This window comes from Anas acuta, chromosome 4 (genome assembly GCF_963932015.1).
Source record: "Anas acuta chromosome 4, bAnaAcu1.1, whole genome shotgun sequence".
Lineage (NCBI taxonomy): Eukaryota > Metazoa > Chordata > Aves > Anseriformes > Anatidae > Anas > Anas acuta.
The window spans coordinates 65,291,012-65,314,151 of record NC_088982.1 but is presented as its reverse complement, the minus strand read 5'-3'; the positions used below and the strand labels follow the sequence as shown (position 1 = coordinate 65,314,151).

Sequence of the window (23,140 nt, the reverse complement as noted above, 5' to 3'; positions counted from 1 at the left end):
TTAGGAGTCTGTCTCGCTTGTTTTAATGTGAATTAGTCTCCTCTAGGATTTTTTTTTCCAGAAACTATATTTCCATAAAACATCAGCTTGTGCTATCGATTTTCACTCAGATATGATGCCAAAAGGCAAAACTTTTGTATTTCTATGAATTCATCCATATAAATTAATTTCATGTGATGATGTTTGAATTTAAGTAAGGAAGCCAATCATATCCAAAATGTCCTTTTTAAGAATGGCAGCTTCTACTCAGTTGAGCCATTCTCTAGATGAATTCAAGAGTCAAACACACTTTATTAGCTGGACTACTGATTCTGCAAGAACACTGTTATTATTGTAACTTATCTTAATGAATTCAAGTAGGAGATGGCAAAAGCTTCTTTGCAATCATTTGGTGTATTTATTTGCTTAGGTATTTAATACCTTTCATCCCCATTGATGCTGCAAAGGACTGATGCAATAGATAGATATCTCTCCCAAGTTTCACATTTCTACTGAAATTGCTAATTGAGATGCAGGCACAAAATTATTGTAGTTTAGATTTTCTCTAAATTGATGGTTAGGTTTGAAAGGTCAGGTCCTCAGCTGAGTGTGTGCATACACATATATCTTAAACTGATTAGATGTGAATTTATTAAGGAAAATTACATGGAGCTTCTGGGATGTCTTATTGCAAAGTCTCCTCATAAGAAAAATAAACCTTCTTGGAAGAGTAACCTCAAGTTCCTCCAAAACACTATGGCATTCTCTGAGTTTTTATTCTCCTTCTCCTTAAGTTATTATGCCACTTGTTAAGACTACTCTCTGACTTAGTTCATCTCACCAATTACATAACACCCGCTATTACAAAATTTTTTCCTAAACTAAAACACATTACCTGAATCTATAGTATTATCTGTGTTCCTCTGACTTCGGCTTGGCAGGCTCATGGTGAAGTTTGTTGTCCCTTTTTTCACTGGAGCTGGTTTCTTTATTGTTGGTTTCACTTGCTTCTGAAGCTTGGTGATGTTGTTCATTGCACTTGCCACCAGTATGTCAACATGCTCAGTTAAATTCATCAGGATAGTCCCTGCTTTTATTTCAAGCACAGATTCAATGAGCTCTTTGAGGCCTCTTTGCAGTAAGGGAATATCTGGCTGAGCAAGTTTAATTAGCACAGGTATACTTGCATTCACTTTTTGGATGCTGCTGTTGGCATCCTGACACAGCCCCCAGGCTTCATGAGCAGTCCTGTTCAGAAGTGGAATGTTGTTTGAGAATCGGATCGACTTGGCTTCCAGAGCTTTAATCCTGGAATTCAGTGCCTGGAGCTGAAGTGAGATCATTTGTTCTTTCTCTGTTGAGGCAGCCTTGTTTTTCTTCAGTGAGACACAGTTATTTGCCAAAAACTTAGAAATTTTTGACTCCACACCCAGGAGGCGAACCTCATGGTCCCTAGATTCCTCCACAGAGTCAAATATTTTTTCTTCCAGTCGGGTGATTTCTTTTTGTTGATTGTCCACTTTTGATGATGTTTCATTTAAAATATAGTAAAGTCTTCTGAAATTGTGGAGCATAATTTTGTCAGACTCTACATAAGGAAGATCAGAAATGGATGTAACTACTTGTGAAGTGAATTCCTGTTTCTTGCCAGTAAGCAATGTCCAGAGGGTTTCATTCAACTGTTGGAACTGGGAAATTAGAGCCATCAGGCTGTCCAGCTTCTCCGCTCTGCTACAGCAGACCTCAGTCTCATTTTTCAGGGCATGTAGCGTATGTTTAAGTACATAGTTATCTTGAATAGAATCAATAGCACTGTTTATTACTGTCATGGTCTTGTTTAATCCATCCTCTATTTCCATAGAGCATTCATTAATACGACTGTCAAAGAGTTCCTGATAAGCCTGAGATTCATTTTTAAGTCCTTCCTGAGTTTTAGAAAGTCCCTTGATTGTAGAACTCATTCTGTTAATGACAGTTGTGAGGTTTTCAAGCTTTTCATTGATTGCTTCAGCTTGAATTTGGTGTTCATACTCTGAAGTCAGACTAAAAGGTGCCCCTTGTTCAATCAAGGGTTGCAGGATCTCCATGTCATAGCACAAATCATTAATTTGCTCATTCATTTTATCAATCTTACTGTCCAATGGAAGGACCATATCAGAGAGACTTCTGTTTAGGATAAGCACGTTCTCTTGGGTTGCTGCCAGCTGCATTTGGAAATCCTTTCTGCTCTCTGACAACATGTCATCACAGACTCCCAGAACAGAATCTCTCTGAATTTCCAGTTCAACACTGAGATTGCTGATTTTGCTGTCCTGGATTCTTAAGTCATCGTAAATCTGCAGCACCATCAGGCCCTGTTTCTTTACTTTCTCATTCAGTGTGAACATGTACTCTGTAATGTTGTACTCTGTGACTTGATCTGTTGAAGGGATGTTTTGATTTGAAGACTGTTCAGCTGATAAAAGTTGTTCATGAGCGTCTTTCATTTCAGTAAGGGTCCTATTTAAAGATTCAAAATAAATGACACTTCTTGACTGTTGATGTTCCAAGTTCTCTTCCAAGGATTTCTGCTTTTTCTGTAAAGCTTTCACAGGCTTGTCACAAGTTAGGGTCATTTCCTCTTTCATCTGCACCATATGACTTTTTAGCTCCAGAATGTCAAGCTTTGTTGGCCCACTCTCTTTCTCTTGAGCAAATTTTTTTTGGGTTTCATTCAGATGTTTGACTAATTCTTTTGTATTTTCAAGATCTTCTGATAAACTAGACACAGTCTTGAAAATTTGAGCAATGCTCTCTTGTATTTCTCTTCGAAATCCTTCTAACTGTTCTCTGACAATGTCTTTGACTAACATATTAATACTCTTGGATTTGAGACCTTTGGGAAAAAGGATAAATATGCAAACAATCAAATCAATAGTCAGAAATATTTATTTATATTTTTTTTCTCTCCACAATGTGAGCACAGTGCTATAAGGAAGTGAAATGCCCACTTTGGTTACCCACCCACAGAGGAAAATGTGCAGCTGAGGAACACAGAAGACGGCTACTTGTATGAAGTCTCATCCCTGCTTTTAATGAAATCAGAGGGAAATTTGCTATTATTTTGAAAATGCAAACTCATCTGCTGCATATATAGTTTCAGTTTTGATTGCCTAGATAAGCTGTCTCTGAGCACTGAAATTAGGAGAGTTGTATGCTTTTGTGGCTTGCTCAGAAGAAAACAAGGTGTCCTTTCTCCATTTGGAATGTAAGAAAAAAAATGGCTTTAACAACATTACGGTCAAGAAGAAGTAATAGCAGAGATTATTATTACCTTCCTATTCTATCATGTATGATAAGTGATCATATGGCGCACTATAGTGAGAAAGAAGAAAATAAAAGTAATAGCCTTATTACATATCTAAAATTAAGGTATGATAAAAATGTTGCAAAAGACAGACTTTTAAGGTACACATTTTAAGTTAGTCTTGAATACTATAACTTCTTTAATAGCTCCTAGGAATACTGATCCTGAAAAGCAATGGTTAAAGGTAATTATGTGGGAATTCTGCTCCTGTGTAAAATATCAAAATATGAATCCTGTATAGTCTTAAGTGGGTAAAAGCAGTCATAAAATACTGTCCATCAAGACTGCTGCATAAAAATATTGAATTAATTAGAGCAATAATTCTGCTCCATTATGAGATTAGAAGGACTTCTTCTTTTTTCTTTTTTTTTTTCTTTTTCTTTTTTTCTCCAAAGGTAGCCCCTGTGTCCAGTTAAAGCACTGAAACATTCTTTGCACAAACACCAGTGACCCTGTAGCCAGCTTGCCATATAATGATTATACTCTTCAAGCTCTACAATACCTTGATGACTATCAGTTTTCAGATTAAAAATTATTGATAAAGATAGAAACTCTTCCTTTGCCTTTCTCTGTTTTCCTCTAAATTACTTCTATAGCCTGGAATGCTATATCCAGTCTGAGGGCTGGAGCCTTCACCTCTAAAACAGCAAGGCAAACTCTGAAACCTTATTTGAAAATACATTCTCAGCAAGAGCAATATAACTGGCAGGAAATCAGATCCATAAAATATAAGGACAATAAATGCCAATACAGCTCCGGGCCCCAAGGGTGCAAAAGAAAGTCCCAATAAAAATGGGTTTGTTCAGAAAGCTAGAAACATAGTACTTTTTCTATTCAGGAAATCCATTTGAATTATGTGTGTCCTTCCAGCTGTAAACAGGCTAATGTAACTGATAATGGCTGCTTTCTATGAACTATAAATGAGTTTCAGTCTTCATTATGTCTGGTAAAATGGACAGTAAACATCTCTGATGCTTAGGGGAGAAATCTGTCACTTGTTCAAGTGTTTTTTTCAATGTAGGATATAATAGGCAGGTGCAGTAAATTTGATAGCATAGAAAAAAGCCACTTCAGAAATACAAAATGAAGTTTCCCAAGCAATACATTCAGTTACTGTCAACTGTGGTCACAGATGTTACAGCATTTTTTTTTACATACAATATGCAAAACAACAAAGTGATAATATTGAGATTGCCTCTATTTTTTCACTTTTGACTACCCAAACAGCAAGTAAATGACTAGACAAATATGTATACATGAATGTGCACACATATATGCAGAGTTTTGTCAATGAACTTCACTAAAAGAAAAACAGCAAGATATTTAAAAATGAGGATATACTGGCAGCTGAGGGGAGGATCCAAGATATGAATGAAGAATAAAATAATTGACATGTAGAGGAAACCATTATCACTGATGATTTGGTCAGGATACTTGAAGGTGCTAGAAAATATTTTGTAGTTTTAAGAGTCACAAGGAGTGAAGAGAAGTTTAATGGCTGTGGAAAAAAAAACAAAGTTACTCTATGCCTTCTATGAGGAATTCATTCCATTTCTTCATGTCAGCAACATATTTGGATGAAAACTGCCAGTCTCTCCTCTCCCATTCCTACTCTATTTAGCTGGATCATGGGTGTTTTGTGGAGCTCAGCTCTGGTTTTCAGGTGTTCTTGTTATTACCAAGATGATGAAACCTGACAAAACAAACAACTTGGGGTTTCTTTCCATTGTTTCCTGGCTAGGACAACTAGGTACTTGGTAAGCAAGTACTGTTATGAATTTATTGCTACCTGAGGCTGTGGGAGCATACTTCACAGGAAAACCTGAACCAAATTCCTGCTGTTGGTGACAATCTTAAGCTTGAGCTAAGAATACATGTGGGTACATTCATGGATGCAACTCAATCTTTCTGTTGCTCATTTTGAAATGGAAAGTTCCAAACTACCTGTGATCACTAAGGATCTCTTGAACTTTTTATGAGATTATGAATTTTAATTTTAACTCCCTGGCTGAAATCCACAGTGCGTAATTACTCTGTGTCAACATATACTCCCTCTGCAGTTTCAATTACTATTTGAAGAATAGTGTGCAAAATAAATGTATGTACACAGGAGACTGAGCTGAGGTTATACATCCAGCTGTAAATGACATTTCTGACTTGGAAGTGATTAACTCTCCATTGCTGAGTTCATTTTTAAAGGAGTGTGCATTTTAATAATGAAGAGGAAAGGAGTATATAAAAGGGCTTGATGTGGATGAAAGAAGGAAGAAAGAATAGCAAAAAATAAGCAGAGTTTATTAAATGAAAGGGAGAACGCCAAATCATTTTCTCAAGACAAGTAAAAAGTAGGATGAGTCTCCTGAGTACTGAAAGCAGTCTTTTTAAATGCATGGAAGACTTCAATAATAAAATTAGAGGAGCATATCAGTTACTACAGTGTCACCTTGTATCAACAGATGACAGATTTGTGGGACCAAAGTCTATTTACAGATAAAAACAAGAAATAAAGACTTTGTAAACTGTATTGAATTGTTTGTTCAAAGAAAAAGACTTCACTCCAAACAAACCTTGATAAAAATCTGGGCAGCCATTAGAATTTCTGATATGAAAAAAAGGTGAATAATGTTTGTGAGAAAGGAGGTGGGCATCATGCAAAGAAAATGCAAAGGCAGGAGGAAGAAACCTGAATAACATGAAGGAAGTACAGTCTTAGCTATTCTTTGAAAGCATATTGCTTCAGCAGGCAGTGGTAGTGGGGAAGCTTGTGAAGTGTTTTGCTTCAGGTGAGCTTCTAACAGTAATTTTAGCAACTCTGATGTATGCTCTGCGTCTGTACTGAGCTAGAGGACAGCATGGAACTCTTGACAGTTTCAGTTTCTTTAGAATATTCTTTGCCCACTTGGGATATGACAGAATGATACTCCCTGGGCAGAAACTACAGTTGCCCTTTAATGTTATTACATGAGCCAACAGAAACATGAAGCTTGTCCTCTCTCCCCTGTTCCATTCATTCCTGCTGTTTACCTATGTACAAGCCAAGAATAACCTGTATTGGAGTGCCCATAATGAGAGTTAAGGAAAGTAGCTGATGGCAGCATTTTCATTACAGCTACCTGATTAGGAGGTAGATCAAGGACATAAATCAAAAAAAAGGCCAGCAAGAGGGGATTTCATTGAAGCAGGTATAAAATAGAACATGGTAGATAAAAACAATAAAGACTTAAACCACATTTACAGACAAGTAGGAAATAATGTGTTTTGTTTGTTTGTTTGTTTGTTTTGTTTTGTTTTGTTTTTTAACTGTGCATTTTAATTAGGACTTGGGCCCCTAAATATAGATAGGGAATGGAGAAGCAGGAGCACAGCAAATGACCTCTTGGAATAGCATCAAAATGACAGCTAGAATGAGTGGAATATAAAAAAGAATGAAGAGAAAGCGAAAGGGAAATGGGAAATATTCAAAGACAAATTAAATGTATGCCCAAGGGTCAAGAATGCCATCTAGCAATATGTGGAGAGGTGAAAGCAGGTCACAAAGTGAGAGATGGGATAAATGTGATCCAGGGTACAAGAGAGCCATCTAGCATTTGGCATGAGCAACTTGGGAAACAAAAGAGAACTGAAAATACATGAAATGGGACAACACCAGATAATTGTAAGGGAAATACGAAAGCACTTATTGCTTCATTTAGTTTTACCTCTGTGAAAAAGTTCCAATTCCCCCATGTTATTTTTAATCAACAGAAAGTTCTCTGGATTCTGTAACATATTATACAATCAGTTTGGGAAAAATCCTGAAAAAATAGGAAAGTATTGCATATCAAGGAAATGAAAGCTTCTGTCCCAGTCTGTTTCTTAAGCACTGTTTCTATATAAATATCGAACAGATCTTGCTGTGGGATTTACAAAGAATGGATGCATAATTTTGCTGATAAAAATCTGCCCAACCTTCTGATCCCTGTCTACGTCTTTCTCATTCATCCAATAGAAGAAGGATAATTTCTTACTTGATTTTTAGCTCATGAGCTCAGATCTTTATCAAAGTTAGCCTAATGTTATCACAGAGGCAAATTATTCAGGGGGATGTTTGACATGTTATAAATGCAACTACAGAAATCCTTGTATGTTTCCTCTGCATATGTGAATTATGTGTTAAAGAATATTGCTTGAACTTAGTATAAAAGGAAATGCTACCTCCTTTAGCAGCTGTCAGGTAAATTAAAAGCAGAGATAAGAAAATTTGCAGAAGCTCTAAGAGAAAATGCGTTGATAGTAGCTTAAGTTACCATATAGATGATGTAGTACATAAGAATGTAAGTCCTTTTTGTTACTATAAAAGATACCATAACAAATGCTTAAATTAAAAATTAAAAAAAAAAATAAATCTTTCTGTTATGAAACAAGAGTTCTCCCTCCAAATGTTGAACAATAGAATAAGACAGCCGATAATTGTTTTTTTCCTTTTTTTTTTTTTTTTCCTGGCACCTTTAACTGGGTGAGTGATTACATTAATTTATTTTTCTTACCTTTTAGAAAAGACTGGAGGTCTCTGCCCTTATCTTCATTGATTTTGCCTTCCAGAGAAGAAAGAGTCTTGCTTGCATCATTCATGGCAGCAGTAATGTTGTCAACCTTCTTCTGTAGAAAAGTCAGTTTCATCTCCTGGCTGCTAATCTTCTCGCTCATTTTTTGTGTAAGTGCTTGTTCACAAAAAAAAATGAGAAGAAAAAAAAAAAAAAAAAGTAGCATTACAAAATTGTGAGGGTAAAAATAAAATGCAATTGACTTGAGAGACATTAGCTGAGAGTGCAGTGAAAAGTTTCTGAATTATTAGCCTGGAGTGAATCATCTTGATTTTTGTCATGTATCATGTATTAGTGACATTCAGCAGCACAGCAGTAAATAATTACTGAAGCATCTGTATCCATTATAAAGCATTTATAATTCCAGAAGAGTACTTTGAATGGTTAGCATATTTTAATCAGCATAATGCCATTCTCCACCTAGCACCCTAAGGGTATTCAGTTAACTCTCATTTAGTCTACCTCCTTTAACACAATCACAAAAGCATTGATTTTTACTTTCCATTTATAGCATAACTTCATGAATTTCCAAGGCTTGTTTCTGAAGAAACACATCATATTTTCAGTGTTGGGGTCAAAATAAAGACTTGTTCAACAGAGCAGCAAGGGAAAAAATCAGAAAAACAGCTAATAGATAAATGACTTCAGAATAATTAGTCTGTCACTAAGAAAAGATGTCCAACCTGTTCAGTCAATTTTTTTCAAAACCTGCCCAAATTTTTCCTGGCATTTGTAGTCTCTTCAGGTGCAAAAAGGCCTATCTGAATGCTTGTAAGATACTGGTAAAGAAGGCCTTGATTTTGCAAACTGAGACTTCATGAAACATCAGCTATCCACCAGAGTTTCACAGCTGACAGGAACGAGACTTAGTCTGAGATTTTCAGGAGATATTGAGAAAATTAAATGATTTAATTCCTGTATGCAAAGCTATAAAATCTCTTCAGGTCCTTCAACAATCGAGTTCAAATGGCCTATACACATACATTATACACATAATATACTACACCACATTATCCAAACTATACCATGACTTAACAAATTGCTATGCATAAGATTCTTAAGCAATACAGATAAATATTTATTACTGCAAATTTACAGTATTGCTATTGATCTTTAGTCACTTTTCATTATGGCATTAGTGTCTTTTCTCATGGCAGTACACTTATAATCAGAAATCATGTAGGCACAGGTTTAGTGTAAAATACAGGCTGTAGGCACAGGGTCCTAAAGACAAGAAAAAGCAAGTTTAAAACCTGAATGTTCTGACTAGAATTTGATTCTTAAATATTCTAATATGTAAAAATAAAAAAAAAATAAATGTATCATATCTAACTCAATAGCATGTGGGAAAATACAGAGAATTCACCAAATGCATCAAGTCGGTACAGATGAATTGTGCCAAAACCCACAAGAATTCTTTCCTGTAGAGACACTTTGACTGTAAAACTCTTAATAGGTATAGCTTGATGAATAACGTGTTTTAGGTTAGAGTGTTAGCATCTCCAGCTGTTTACTTTCCCACTTGGTGTCCACTTAGACAGAAAACTGTGATTATATCTCAACTAAGTAGTTTAGAGTCTGGCAATTCTCCTCAGCTTTCCTCAGCATCATTGTGGAGACAAGCCATTGGTGGTTCTTTTTGAATGCTCCATGGCATAATACTACTCTCTGACAAAGACAAAAAGACAAGTCTGGATATTTCTGCTCTTTGAAGGAGTATCTCTCTTATTTGAATTACCACCATAATAAACTGAGTTGTTTTCAGTACTGGCTCATGTATAGTCATCAGATCTAATAACTGAATGATAATTAATTTGCAGAGTGCAACACTTTCTTCAGTTACATTTCTGTCAGTCTTATTAAAGGGAGTAGACAAGCTTCAAAAATTAACTTGAAACTGTGGTTTATAAATGCTATAGCAGATGGAAATAGAAGCTGGCTTGTTGAGTTCTGACAGCAGCTTACGGAGTGGCAGACCAGGGTAGTCAAATACTCCTGACCCCAGGTTGTGTTTGCAGAGTTGGCAACTAGAACAGGTATCTCTTTATACTCTAAACTAATCCTATCAATTAACATGGAGTGCTGAGATTTCAGTTTTAGAGTTATTTTTCAGGCCAGAATTGCTACTAAGAGAAGTGTCTCTATTTAACACTAGTGATCAGGCTCACTTTTTCATATGGGCCCTCTGTACACGCCCATAGAGGAAAACACTGATCAATATGTTCCAAAACCTTATGGCTTAAAATTAACAAATGTGGGCAAAATATGAACGTAGTGAGCAAATGAGTAGTGCAATAAGACACGGTCTCAAACATTTGTGGTTTGGAGTGGTATATCGTCCCTGTGTTGCTTAGTTATTTGATCATCATAGATGGAGTAGTTTAAAAAACATCTAAACTACCTTTGCCAAAGTTCAAAGAGTCACTGTACTGATTTTGAATAACAACAATTTTTTGAGCAACAATTTTTATAAGCAAATACATAACAGAATTGTGTATTCAGGTAATATAATTAACATCACTACATTTTCTTTCAAATTGCAAAGGCAGTCTACACTACTACATTTTTTGTTTGTTTGTTCTTCTGTTAATTCATCTAACTCAGTAATGCAGTGGGTTAAATATTTTTTATTCTTGTTTTTCTTTTTTTTTCTGGTTTTGGCTTTGTCATGGACACTCTATAGTTCTGTCTTGATTTCAGCTGGGATAGAGTTCATTTTCTTCCTAGGAGGTGGTATGGTGCTGTGTTTTGGACTTAGGATGAGAATAATGTTGATAACACACTGATGTTTTAGTTGTTGCAGTGCTTACACTAAGTCAAAGACTTTTCAGCTTCTCACACTGCCCCACCGTGAAATTAGCTATAAGTACCGACCTGGACCACTGGGGTCCTGTGAAACTCCTGGTGTCCTCTCACTGAGAGTTCTGCTGCTTTCAGCCTGATTGCTGTGTAGAAACAATTGTTGTTCTTGAGCTAAAAGACAGACAAAAAAGAAAGGATGTAAGTGAAATACTGAATGTACCTAAATGAGGATTCTGAATCAATTGCTTTCAAAAACAAAACAAAACCATACAAAACAAAAAAACACTGCAGCTTACTCTTCTGCTTAGTACATATGTAACAGAGTGCAGAACCACATATTTATTAACATAGTGAACAGCTTTATAAACGTCTTCCTGACATTGGTGAGGGTTGGTGTTAATACTATAAGGTCAGAACTTGCCCTAGAATGAACAGAACATGGAAATATACAGGGCTAAAAATTCCAGATGAACATTTTAGATCAATATTAAACAGCAATACAAATACAATACAAAGATTGCTAGCTATAAAATTATCTACTTGCAGCTATAAGATTATTTTTTTCCTAGGTGAAAGGGATAATAGTAAAGTTTGTTGAAATTATTTTTTAATTATTTTTTAATTATTTTTTATTTTTGGTAGATTACATAAATCTTCAAATTATAATAAGCTTCTCATTAATGTGATGCTTGCAGCACCTAAAAAAAAAAATATGAAAAAAAAAATTATAAAGTGTAATCAGATTCCAGATTCCAACAACTATTATCTGAGGTTTTCAACTGGTACCTACATTATTAATTAAACTTAGGAAGGTGGTAAGTTTGTAAATACTTCCTCTGGTCATGGTAGATGAGGTTTTTCTGTGCTTGTTTTACCTCTCAATCCCAAGATACAAAAGCACTTTGTAAAAAGCTGGACTAACATTACTATTTCAGTACTACTGTTGGGGATACTGTCACCCACAAAACATAGGAAACAGCTGATGGTTCTGGGAAATGAAATGAGATTTCCACCTTCAGGACTTAATTCTCTTTCAATTCACTTTCATTTCATGGTAGTGGGGAAAAAATGAAATATGTACAAAGCAGGTTGTAAACTTGTTAGTGTAAATTCAGACCAATTTTTACGTTTGTTAAGTTCATGAAGCATTTTGTATTGGCTGTTGTTCCATCTTGAGCACATCTGAGGAATGACACTTTAGCTGATGTGATTTCCAGCCTTTTAGTACAGTAAAAGAAGAACTTGGATACGGCAACATTATTCTTCAGTTCAAATATTAAAACAGAGTACGACCATAATGTGAGTTTCCAGGGAAACAGAACAAAATGCTGAATCAAGAAATTCTCTGTTTTCCACCAGCCTTTTTGCAGTGTATATGAGGATCAATAGATTTCATTTAAGTATAAAGTGTTTGAGGTTGTAAATTAATGGGCGAAGTAACAATTAGAATGGGAAAACATCAAAGGAAATTATTAAATGGACTGAAATTTTCATAGAATTTTCTAAAATGGTCTGATAAAAAATACAAAATCCTTAGTAACAATTTCAGTAGGTTCTGTTATTTTTCCATGGCATGATTATTGACAGGAGTTAAATACTTGCATTCACCCCAATTCATTACACAGCATTTACCAGTTGCTGATGTGATGATATAATCTATGACAAAGGAGTCAGTTACTTGCCCATGATAAAGACCAGCTGATTGATGTCCTTTTATTCTTTCATTTTACTGATCCTTCTGTTGCTCTAAATGTATTCAGCACCACTGTTACAGATATCAGATTTTTTATACTATCCATCTTATCTTTCATTCTCCCTATTAAATCAAGTGCCTTACATTGAAGAACACCCAAATGCTTACAGTCAGTTTTATTTGCTTTTAGAGTTTCAAGGACATGTATGTATTGCTGCATGATTGTTTTACTAATGCTTTGAACTGCTCAGATAGCTTAATCCCTGTAAAACCCAGGACATAGATATCACCCTGTTGGAGTAACCCAGTAATGGAGCAAACCACTAATGCATTGTACTGCTTCTAACAGCAGCAAGGACTGTAGCCAGCAATTCACACACATACACACACAGAAAACCAACCCAGCTACCAACTGAATAAATAAATAAATAAATAAATAAATAAATAAATAAATAAATAAATAAATAAATAAAGTAGAGAGAGAAAAAAAAAGAATTCTCTGGATTGTACATTTATGGAATTTCATCACTGTATAGGAAAGGCACTTCTCATACAGCCCTAGAAATTCAGGAATTTTATTGGTGAAACAAATTCAGAACAGTCAGTGGCAATATAACTTCTCCTTTATTATTCCTCTAGGCTAGCTCAGCCCTTTTCCAAAGGAACCACTTTGGAATCACAAAGGATCACAAAGTAATTAGGTCTTAGGTGCTGATTGGTCCCACAGCTGAGATCCCCATCCTAGATCCCAAACAGCAGCAGATGGGACAGGAGCACCAAACTGAAATACCAACACACACATTCTGTAGGTTCAAAATAGCCATCAAATAACTTGAAATGGGATATGCTATGCTCAGTTTAAGCTAAAATAGAAAATATAAATTCAAAATTAGACTTCCAGTCCACCCTACAGATGCCATTTACAATAAGAAGCTCAAGGAGCTTGAAGGTTCCTAGCACTTCCAAATATCAGGTAACGCACATAGGAATCCAACACTAGGTTCCTGATGTTGAATATATTGGCCTAGATGTATAATTTTTAAATACATAGAACAAAATTATGTGCAAAATGATTTCAGGGAATATTAAAAATATGAAAATTGTATCTTTTTCTCTCAATAAACTTTTGATGGAGCAGGAGTGTTTCAAGAGAAATCCCTGTGGGGAATTAGGTAGTTTCCTCCCACTCCCTCTCAGAGCACTCCTGTGTTTAAAGGTGAATTGCTACCTTTTGTGTCTGGATCTCACCCCACGCTGAGGACGGCACTCACTCCTGTGCAGAACATTTTACAGCCATCTGCTGGAGAAATGACATCGCTACCAGGCAAGAGAATTCAGTGCTAACAATGGCTACTGTATTGTCAGCAATTTCAATAACAAGCCCTTTGCTCTAAACCACAGCCAGGATAGATGGAAACAAATTACCACACATTAAGTTACCTCACTCCAAAGCAAAGCTGAATGCAGCATGACCTATATTTGAAGATGCATTTTCCAGTTCTTGAAGTTATTTGTGACACATCATGTAGTATCCACTAACCTTATGTCCAAAAATGAAATGAGATTTCCCTCCCACCCCAAAACATTACCACAGACAAATTGTTTTCTCTAACTTAAGGATAAATAGTTAGAATAAAGCTGTGCTTAGCAATAATGATATGTCACAAATTGTAACTCAGAACTGACAAGCTCTTTAATTTCAGCAGTTTTGCTCACAGTTAAACATTTGATATTTCTGAATTGAAATACTGTCATTTTGTTTGTTGAATTGTTCGTATTCTGCTGTTCCATGAGATTTATAATAAAGAATTCATGTCTATAGTTTTTCTTTAAACAACAACAACAACAACCTTTCTTGTAAAGTTGCGCTGTCCATGCTACGCTAGGATACATGTATTACCCAATTTAGGAATGTGTAGCCACATGGGAAGTAGAGCTGGAAATAGTGATATGAACACCACTTTCTTTCCAGAGGCTCTTCTGTGTCACTCAGTACTGTTACCTACAGAAGTATCTGTAGCCAGTTATAATGAGGATACCAAGTGCAGTTTACAAATGTCTAGAAATAGCTGTCAGATGGAAACAAGTTTTTCTGCTGCCTAGAATGTTGTACTGAAATCATTAAGTATGGGTTAACTTGGTTTGACAGGGAAGCTAAAACACGAGTTTTGAATTAGCGTTTGCTACAACCAATCCACATCACACTAATGGTGCCTTCCCAAGATCCAAAACAAATCATCAGAATACCCCGATTCCCTTAGCACAGAAATCCTTCAATAAATGGTTCTGTTGTTAAGCAGATCAAGCACAGACAGGCCACGTGGAGGCCTCAGGGACTCTGGAGAGCCACTGTCAGAGCTTACAACATCTCTCTCCCTACCACTGTAGAGATAGAGTGCCTGAAGACAGGGCTCTTGGACTCCCAGTTGTTCAAGTTCATTAGCTGATGTCCCTTCATGGGAATTGAATAATACAGGCAGGGCTTGTGCTGGTGGTCTGCCCCTCATGGGAGGGAGGATTCCAGTAGCAGGGAAGAGGAGCATTTCTGACATAACACCTTTCATCCCAGTCTCTTTAAACACTTCTACGAGCATTAATTAATTAAATATCCCAGTGCCCCTGTGAGATAAATGTCATCTCAATTTTCTAGATGGGTAAACTTGGGTATGCAGATTATAAGTGGCTTCCCCAAGTTATTCAGCAAGTCAGAAGAGGCTTGAAAACAGTACCCGGGAGATGTAATTTCAAACCCAGTCCTGTAACACTTGACAATGCATTCCTTTACTCTTGTTTTTACATAGATACCACTACAAATTGAATTAATAGCTTTTTTTCCTGGTCAGTGCTTCCATGTTGTTTTGATGTCGTTTCCATTTTATCAACTGTATTCTGACCCTTTTATAAGCATTTTTGAAATTTATTTTTGCTAATGTTTGAGTTTTTTAAATGCAAATCTTTAAAACATCTGATCCATGCTCATTGGACAGCCTTGCTGACTGACTGTGTCCCCTGTTAATACCTGACTCCATACTCAGCTACACAGAAGAGAGTTCTGTGCCTGCTGAGGTTCTGGCTCTTCAGCATTAAAATTTCCCTCCTGGATGTGAATAACAGTGATTTCTCTTCATTCCTGTACATTAATTTTTAATCACAACCCCTACTTTACCACTGCTGATTGAATTCCCTACCACATCTAATGGCCTTTCTTGTAATATTCATTCATTTAAAATATGTATGCTGATGCCATATCTTATTTTTCAAGGGCAGCTTGTTTAAGGCCAGCAGCAAAGAAATAGCTATTACACAGATGTTAAACTACAGTATATTGCCATATGTTTGATCACCAGGGCAGAGGAAAAATGTTCTATTTTATTGAAAAAGGACACAGTTATATATGGATCACATGTAATACTGAGTAAAATTCAGTCACCATTGAACTGAGCAAAATTCCTGCTCGATTCAGAGAGAAACAATGTTGGTACATTATTTTATCATATGTGTGAAACATATTCTTAGATACTGAAACTGAAAGCCAAAGGGTCACAGTGCTGCAGATGAATGCAGTAAGCATTCAATACAGGACCTGGGCTTAATATCCTAGCACTGTAATACTCAATAATTGAAAGGTTGAAAGAAGAGAAGCACTGAATGCAAACTCCATATTTCAGCAAAATGGAATCAGGCTGAAGATTTTGTGAGTTTTAGATGGGAAGAAAGGAAGCGATGTTCTGGTTAAGCTGATCTGGAAATTAGTGCAACTCTCACCTACCCATGGATTGGCAGTTTTGCCCACTGTACCCAGGACAGCACTTCCACTCCAGTGATGTTACTATTTTATGCTTAGTTCTGTAGGCCACGTGCGTTGTTGTCTGGGACCTGCAAAACAAAAAACTTTTAAAATCTGTTTTAGGTGACCAAGCAGGAGTTGTAGGATACCTGTACATCAACAATATGTTTTCTTATGTATTGTTTCATTAACCCATTGAAACTGAAAGTGAAGCCTAACTAGGATTTGGTGTTTCAATAGCAATCAGTGTTAGAATTGCATCCTTCAGATCATGTCTACTTAGGGCTGTCAGATTTCTTCCCTGAATATCTTATTCAGAAGTCAAATCTTAATAACTGTTATGTTATTATAATTCATACATACTATACTGGACAGATTGAGTCAAAAATAAAATTGTGAAATCCTGTTTACTTTGAAATCAGTGACAAAAAGCACTTATGATGAATCTATGCCATGCCAGTTCATATTAAGTACATACCAGAAACCTTCCATTCTGATTATTTTTTGTAGGTTTACAGACACATTATTCTGATAAAATATGAAAATTTCCACTCTGTAACTTGCTGAAAGGAGGGTATAGCTATGTAGTTGTGATGCCTCTGTTTTTACTGTAGGTAACTGCAGAGTCAGCGGCAATTTTGTTTCTGTGTTCCGTCACATTCTGTATGTCCTGGCTACACCATCACTTTTAGCTTTCTGAAGTTCAGAGAAGTTAGTGTAGAATAGGCATGCTGCAACAGAAAGAAACAAACTACAGCAACTAAACTTGTCTTTTTTAAATATAAAGTTTGAATAAAAAGTGTATCAAATGGTTCTGGTAGTTGCTAAACACTACCATGAAGAATACTTCAAATCTCAGAAAATACAAAAATATAATGTCTACAGAACTCTTGGACATACAATCCCTGTCTAAATCATGCCAGAAAGGTGGCATATTTGAAGACTGTCAGACCAAAAAATGCCTTCCCACTGAATTACAAAAACATGCCATCTTGTTTTATACAGTAGGTAATCTGGTTGGCCTTTCACAAGGAATTCAGTATTGCATATTAAAATTTGTATCAACTTTTGGGAGCTTTGCATATGTCCCCAAACAGCTTTGCCTCTGAGAAAAGGCTTTTCAGCTACAAGAACTCAATAAAGATTAAGGTGAACTGAAATCAAGGGATTTCTTCTCAGTTCTTTAACCATATGGATGCTCTTATTTTATGGTACAACTGCTTTGTTCTGCATTAGTATAACTGATTCCTGAAAGCAACCTTAAAAACAAATGTCCCTAAAAGAAGTTAATCAGAAATAGATACTACAAAAATAACTTCCATGTAGAAAAGACCAAGAAGTGTATATAGCAGAGACTTATTTACAGGAACAGCCCCGTGAACTCATTTTCCTTAAAAACAAAATAATAATAATAATCAGAGATATTGTGAATCTTCCAGATTGAATTAGAAAAAAAAAAAGCTGGCAACATTGCAACCACAGGGCTCATCTCACAGTTTTGTGATGCAATTCATTATATTTCAGAGTTCGCAAATCCTAAGGACACTTCTGTTCCAGGTTTCACCTCAAAGCTTTAAGCATGTTCAGTCCTACCACCTAGAGGGCAATTTTCAGAACAAGCTGGTTTGTAAGAAGCTTCTGAAGTTTTTCAAGGGAAGAAATGTATTACAGCCTCTGTTTTGCTGGTGCTATTTCAGGATGCCATTTTCCAGTCTCACGCACTAAAATCAAACTTCATTTACTATTGAAATCTAATGCGTGAGAATCCAATGAGGCACTCAAATCACAAAGGACAATCTGAATATGTTTAGCAGTTGTTATTTACACATTGCATTCAGGCCAATTACTTTTCTAGGTTCACTGCCTGAGCAACAAAGCTGTGCCACAAATAAGCACCCAGCAAAGATAGTAACAAAAATATTTATGCCATTCAGAGAAAGCCTTTTGCTCCAACAATGCACAAGCCTGGAAAAGAGTTTTTCTGTGCATAAGCACAGAAAAGACTTTCTTTCCCACACATGCTTTAAAGCCTTGTACCTTCTCTTGTAGTACTTCAGAAGAGAGGAGAAGGCACTGGGCTTACTTGAAGGCTTTGAACAGATCAGAGGGTGCCAGAGTGAGGGTGTACCAAGCCCATATGGCAGAGCTCAAGGATACTTCCAGTCATGAGCTTTTTCACTATGTTGTTTACTTGCTATGCTTACTTGCTTTACTAGCAACACGTCATGATGAGAACTCGAAACACACTCTCTGCTCCCTCCTGTGGTTGGTGGTTTTTGTTCTGCTTGGTTGGTTGGTTTTTTTTTGTTTGCTCATTGTTTTTGTTGTTGTTGTTGTTGTTGTTGTTGTTTTGTTTGGTTTGCTTTGCTTTATTTTTTATTTATTTATTTTGTGTGCGTTTTGTGAATGCGTGGGTGTTTCTTTGTTGTTGTTGTGTTGTTCTGTTTTTAAATTTCTGAAGTTGTGGTTGTATTCATTAGGCCTATGTGGCACTCTTAACCTCAAGTACTCTTTGTTCCATTGTCTACACACCTCTGAGCACAGGATCCAATAAGCCAAGTGCAAGGCTTCGCTCTGCCTGATGAGAAGGTTTCCAGGTTGTCCACTACTACTGTAGGTAATAGTCTGGTATGGACATAAGCGCACCAGTTTCTGTAAGAAAGAAAATGTAAATATAATTAAAGGACAAATAACATTTCACACAATATGATATGATACTTAGTGGGGAAGTCAAACTCATAATTTAGGGATAGGGTTAAGTTATGAAAATAAAATTTGCTTTCTCTCAGACTGACGGTGTAATCTTAGGCAAATTACTTAGTTTTTGTGCTTCAGCTACTCATTAGCAAAGAAAGCAATCATTTTTAAACTTCTATCTATTTATATGGTATAACGGATTTTTTATTTGTAAATGTTTGCAGAACACCAAGGCAAAGAAGCCTTTCTGGACTGCAGTAATAACAGATCTTATAACACACCTATATTTCTGACCATAGAATCCGTCTCTCCAGTAGTCAAAAGATTGTTTAACAAGGTTCCTAATCACCTATAGGTTCCATTTTGCGGATAGATATTTCAACTCTTCCTCCCTTTTCCTTGAAATATTGTCAGTACAATTAGACTGTGTTTTTGAGTGCACTTTGAGGTCAAGGACACACATGACTATGTTGTGCCTTAGCACTGCCTTTGCCTGTGCCTTTTTTTCCACACCCTTTCCTAGAGGGAAGCTACATATGAAACAACCAGACTGCTAACTGCAGTACAGAATTATGGGAGCTGAAAAGTGTAAGGCCACTTTCTTTTAAAAGTAATTTCAGGTAATATCAGTAATTGCTCCGTCAGACTTCAAGAAGCATGTGGAAAACACTCTCAGACATATGGTTTGATTTTTGGGTGGTTCTGTGTTGACCACAAATGGGTTGGATATGGTGATCTTTCTAGTTCACTCAGGATGTTCTGTAATTCTGTACAGGTATGAAGCCTCCTCTATTTCATAGCTGTAGTAAGGGTTCTGCATATTCATACCTGATATTAAAAAGCATAATTTTCTCTGAATTGCAGCACTGAGATTTAAATTAAAAAACAAACAAGCAAACAACACAGAAATCTATCAACACATGAATGTCATAGTAAACAATTCTTAATAGATGAATAAAGTGATGCTGGTCCAGACTGACAGTGTTCTATTTGGGGCGGGGGGGGGGGGGGGGGGGGGGATGACCCCTGATTAAAGATGGTGATTTGCTTACGATTTGCTTATGATTTAAACTCAATATACAAAATATAAACATATAAGTTTCTGAATAACTTTCAGCAATTAACTGATAGCATATAAACTCTGATCAGAAGACATCTGAAGTGATAAATACACCTCAGTTCAGTACCACACCTCTTTTACTGAAGCAAGTTATCTGTCTAGAAAGTGAGGGACTAAGAGTAAACAGCAGAAAGGTGTCTTGCCACATCTACAAATCAAGACCCAAAAATAGGAGTCAGATTTTAAAATCTGGGCAGAAGTGGATCATCTCAACCTGCCAGTGCTATGGTTAGGACTTGAGCTCCTGGCTCCCTCTCCTGCACTCTACCCTCACATGCAGGCCTGACAACTCACCAGAGCTGGACTAATAAGAGGAAATACAGCAATGTTGTCAGTGTTGGTCTTTTATGCAGTGTATATGGAGGTACAGGTTTTAGTAACTGGATTCCATTTCACATCAAAGTAAATGTGATTAATGAAAAGATAAAACAATGAAAACAAGCATAAAAAGCAGCTGCAAAATATATGAAAGTCCTGGAATACAGAGAGGTGAGTTAAAAAAAAAATAATCTACTTTTTAAAATTCATAATATAAATCCAACAATTATCATTACTATTGAAAGCAGCCAACTTCAACATAACAGCTACTGGAACATGTCCATTTGGAGATGCCCTCAAGGAAAGATCAGTACAATACATTCCAAACTTAACAGTTAAGGATTGCTGTTTGTTTTTAAAAATAGCCTAAACTCAGTCTGTGATTTCCATCAAAAATTTAACTCAATTTGAACAGATTGTTTCTGTTTAAAACACTTAACTTATTCTTAAGCTCTGTGAGTACAATGGCTGTAGCTGTTCTCACATGACCCAGAAATCTTTGATCAGGCTAAATTGGAGGAAATATCCACAGAGCCCCTGGTGTGACTTATAATTAGGTTTATGCTACCAATGAAATAAGCTCATTAAGAGATGTTAAGAATGTAAATATAATTTTGAAATCAAATTGTCTGAAAAAATGTAGATTTGAAAATAGAAGGTGAAGCATGGCGGAAGAACTATGACAAGCTGTGTTAATGCAAAGGCAGAATGGAAAACAACTCTTTTGCATAACAGGAACTTAAACCTGAAAATCTTCTTTACTCCATGGAATAATATGTTTCAGATCAGCAACACAAGCTTCTAACATGTAGATTTTATTGAAAGCTGCAGGAATCTCTTGTTTGTTTTGCATTGGGTCCGATTTCAACCAGGAAAACTGTTCTTAAAACCAAAACAACATTTTCACAGTGTACAACAGAAATCCAGCCTGGAGAGTGTAGTGCAAGTCTTGACTGGCATAAAGACAATGTGACAGATTTTATCCTTTTCTGTCATGTGCTGACCAGCAAAGCTCGCTCACAGCAAGGTGTCAAAGAATACCTTTCAGTCCTCAGACTTTTGAAATAGCCTCTTCACTTGTGATATTTGCAGTAGTATTTCCAGCTCAAATATAAATATTCCTAAACCAAATATACATCAAGTGCTGTTTGACCCTATCTGAGAAGTTGGGCATAATATGAAGAGCAACGTTTTTTTCTTGTGCAAGCAATAAGCATGCAAGCTCGACAACTCCAGCTGGCCTGAATCTTGGGGATTTTATGGCCATTGCAAATTCAAGGTCTGTGTAGCTTACAACCTGTGGAGTCTGCACACATAGCCTACAACTGACAGTGCAAATGGAACCTAGATGGTGCCTATAAGCCTCTCTTTGCCTTTTGGGATCTTGCATGTCCTGTAAGGCTCATTTAGATCTTGTATTAATACCCTACTGCATAAGTTCTCTTCTCTTTTGCTTACACCACTCCTATTCCTTTTCTTTTTTCAACAGAGAAAACATTCCTGTGAGGCATTCCTTCCTTTCAGCTATTGGTCAGAAAATAGGTTGGAGATAACTGTGAAATAGAAGATTTTTCAGGGCAGTCGTAAGGAAGGGCTGCCCACACTGTGTTTACTCCATGGCAAGAAGCCCCATGCCCAGGCTACATGAGTTTGTATTAGTACTTCTGTCAGCTGGAGAAAAAAAAAAAAAGAGGGTGGGGGGACAAATTACTGGAGTGTTTCCTTGTGTTTAGCTGACTCATCCTTGGTGATTTACATCAGACTCCAGTTACGAAGCTATACAGCCTGAATTACTGGACATTTTGCAACTTTAATGGGACTCGATTCTCAGCAAAGAGCAACTTCCTTGTCTGTGTCATAAAACCGTGGAGCCTGGGGAGGTCTGCCCTTTGGTGCACAGTTTCTTAATTTACTACGCAGATTTCCAAAGCTTGACTTGAGGGTATATGAAGAAAAACACCCCAGCTGGTCTGAAGCAACTGTATCTCCGTGTCCTCTTACATGTATTTCTGGGCGCTGAATCAGGGGACTGGCAGTCACGCCTGACTGCAAACAAGAGCTCCTAAACTCATTGCTGCTCCGTTGGCGCATTGCCAGCGCTCTTAAAACCCTCTCAATTTTTTAATTTTTTAATTAGCAAAGCCTCTCTACACCGCTTCGACAGCAGCCCGGCAGCCCTGCCCGAGCGGCCCGCTGCCGCCAGGAGGCGCTGCGTGAGGCGAGGCGAGGCGGGCGGCGCTGCCGCGAGGCTCCGGCAGGTGGCGGCCGTTGCCCGCAGAGGCGGGAAAGCGGCGGCCGTTAACGCCTCTCTGCGTGCTCCCGAGGCTGCTGAGGGAGGGCAGAGGGTCTGTTGACAGGAATAGTGGCCAAGAAGGAAATAAATTTATGTTCGCTTCCAAATCCTGAAGAATGAGAGTGCTCTGACTTCTGTCCCTTTCTCTCTTTTTGTCCTTGAGGATGTGCTCTTCATTCACTTTTTAGGTGAAAATAAATTCTCTGGTTTTGAGAAATTAGGTGATGAGGATACGCTGGCTTGCTGGTAAAGTTATCCAGTCTGCACAAGGATTGTTGTTAATACATTTGCAGTCAGTAGAATTATTCCCATAGCAGCAGGCTTGGTGTTGGTAAAAGGGGAAGTACAACTTACGCTATCATCGAAAAATGACAATTTCCTGAAAGTGAGAGGGTGAGTGGAAGTTATGAGACTTCAGTGACCCCTTCCACAGCACACCGCTGGTTTAAGCTGTTCCTTGGGTAATTGAACAACAACACACTGCTGGCTAGAGATCAAGTGTAGCTGTACACAATTTCTTCC

The 23,140-nt window shown here is 37.0% G+C and overlaps 1 protein-coding gene across 1 annotated transcript in view; it reads right to left on the bottom strand.

Annotated features, from left to right (window-relative positions):
- The window catches only part of MMRN1 (multimerin 1), a 41,974-nt gene that overhangs the window by 9,151 nt on the left and 9,683 nt on the right, over positions 1-23,140 (bottom strand). Inside the window, exons 2-6 of the mRNA XM_068681705.1 lie at positions 18,723-18,842; positions 16,173-16,279; positions 10,783-10,881; positions 7,852-8,025; positions 875-2,854 (exon numbers count right to left, since the gene is read on the bottom strand). Of these exons, the coding sequence (XP_068537806.1) occupies positions 875-2,854; positions 7,852-8,025; positions 10,783-10,881; positions 16,173-16,279; positions 18,723-18,842 (2,480 nt within the window). The remainder of the gene's footprint in view (positions 1-874; positions 2,855-7,851; positions 8,026-10,782; positions 10,882-16,172; positions 16,280-18,722; positions 18,843-23,140) is intronic.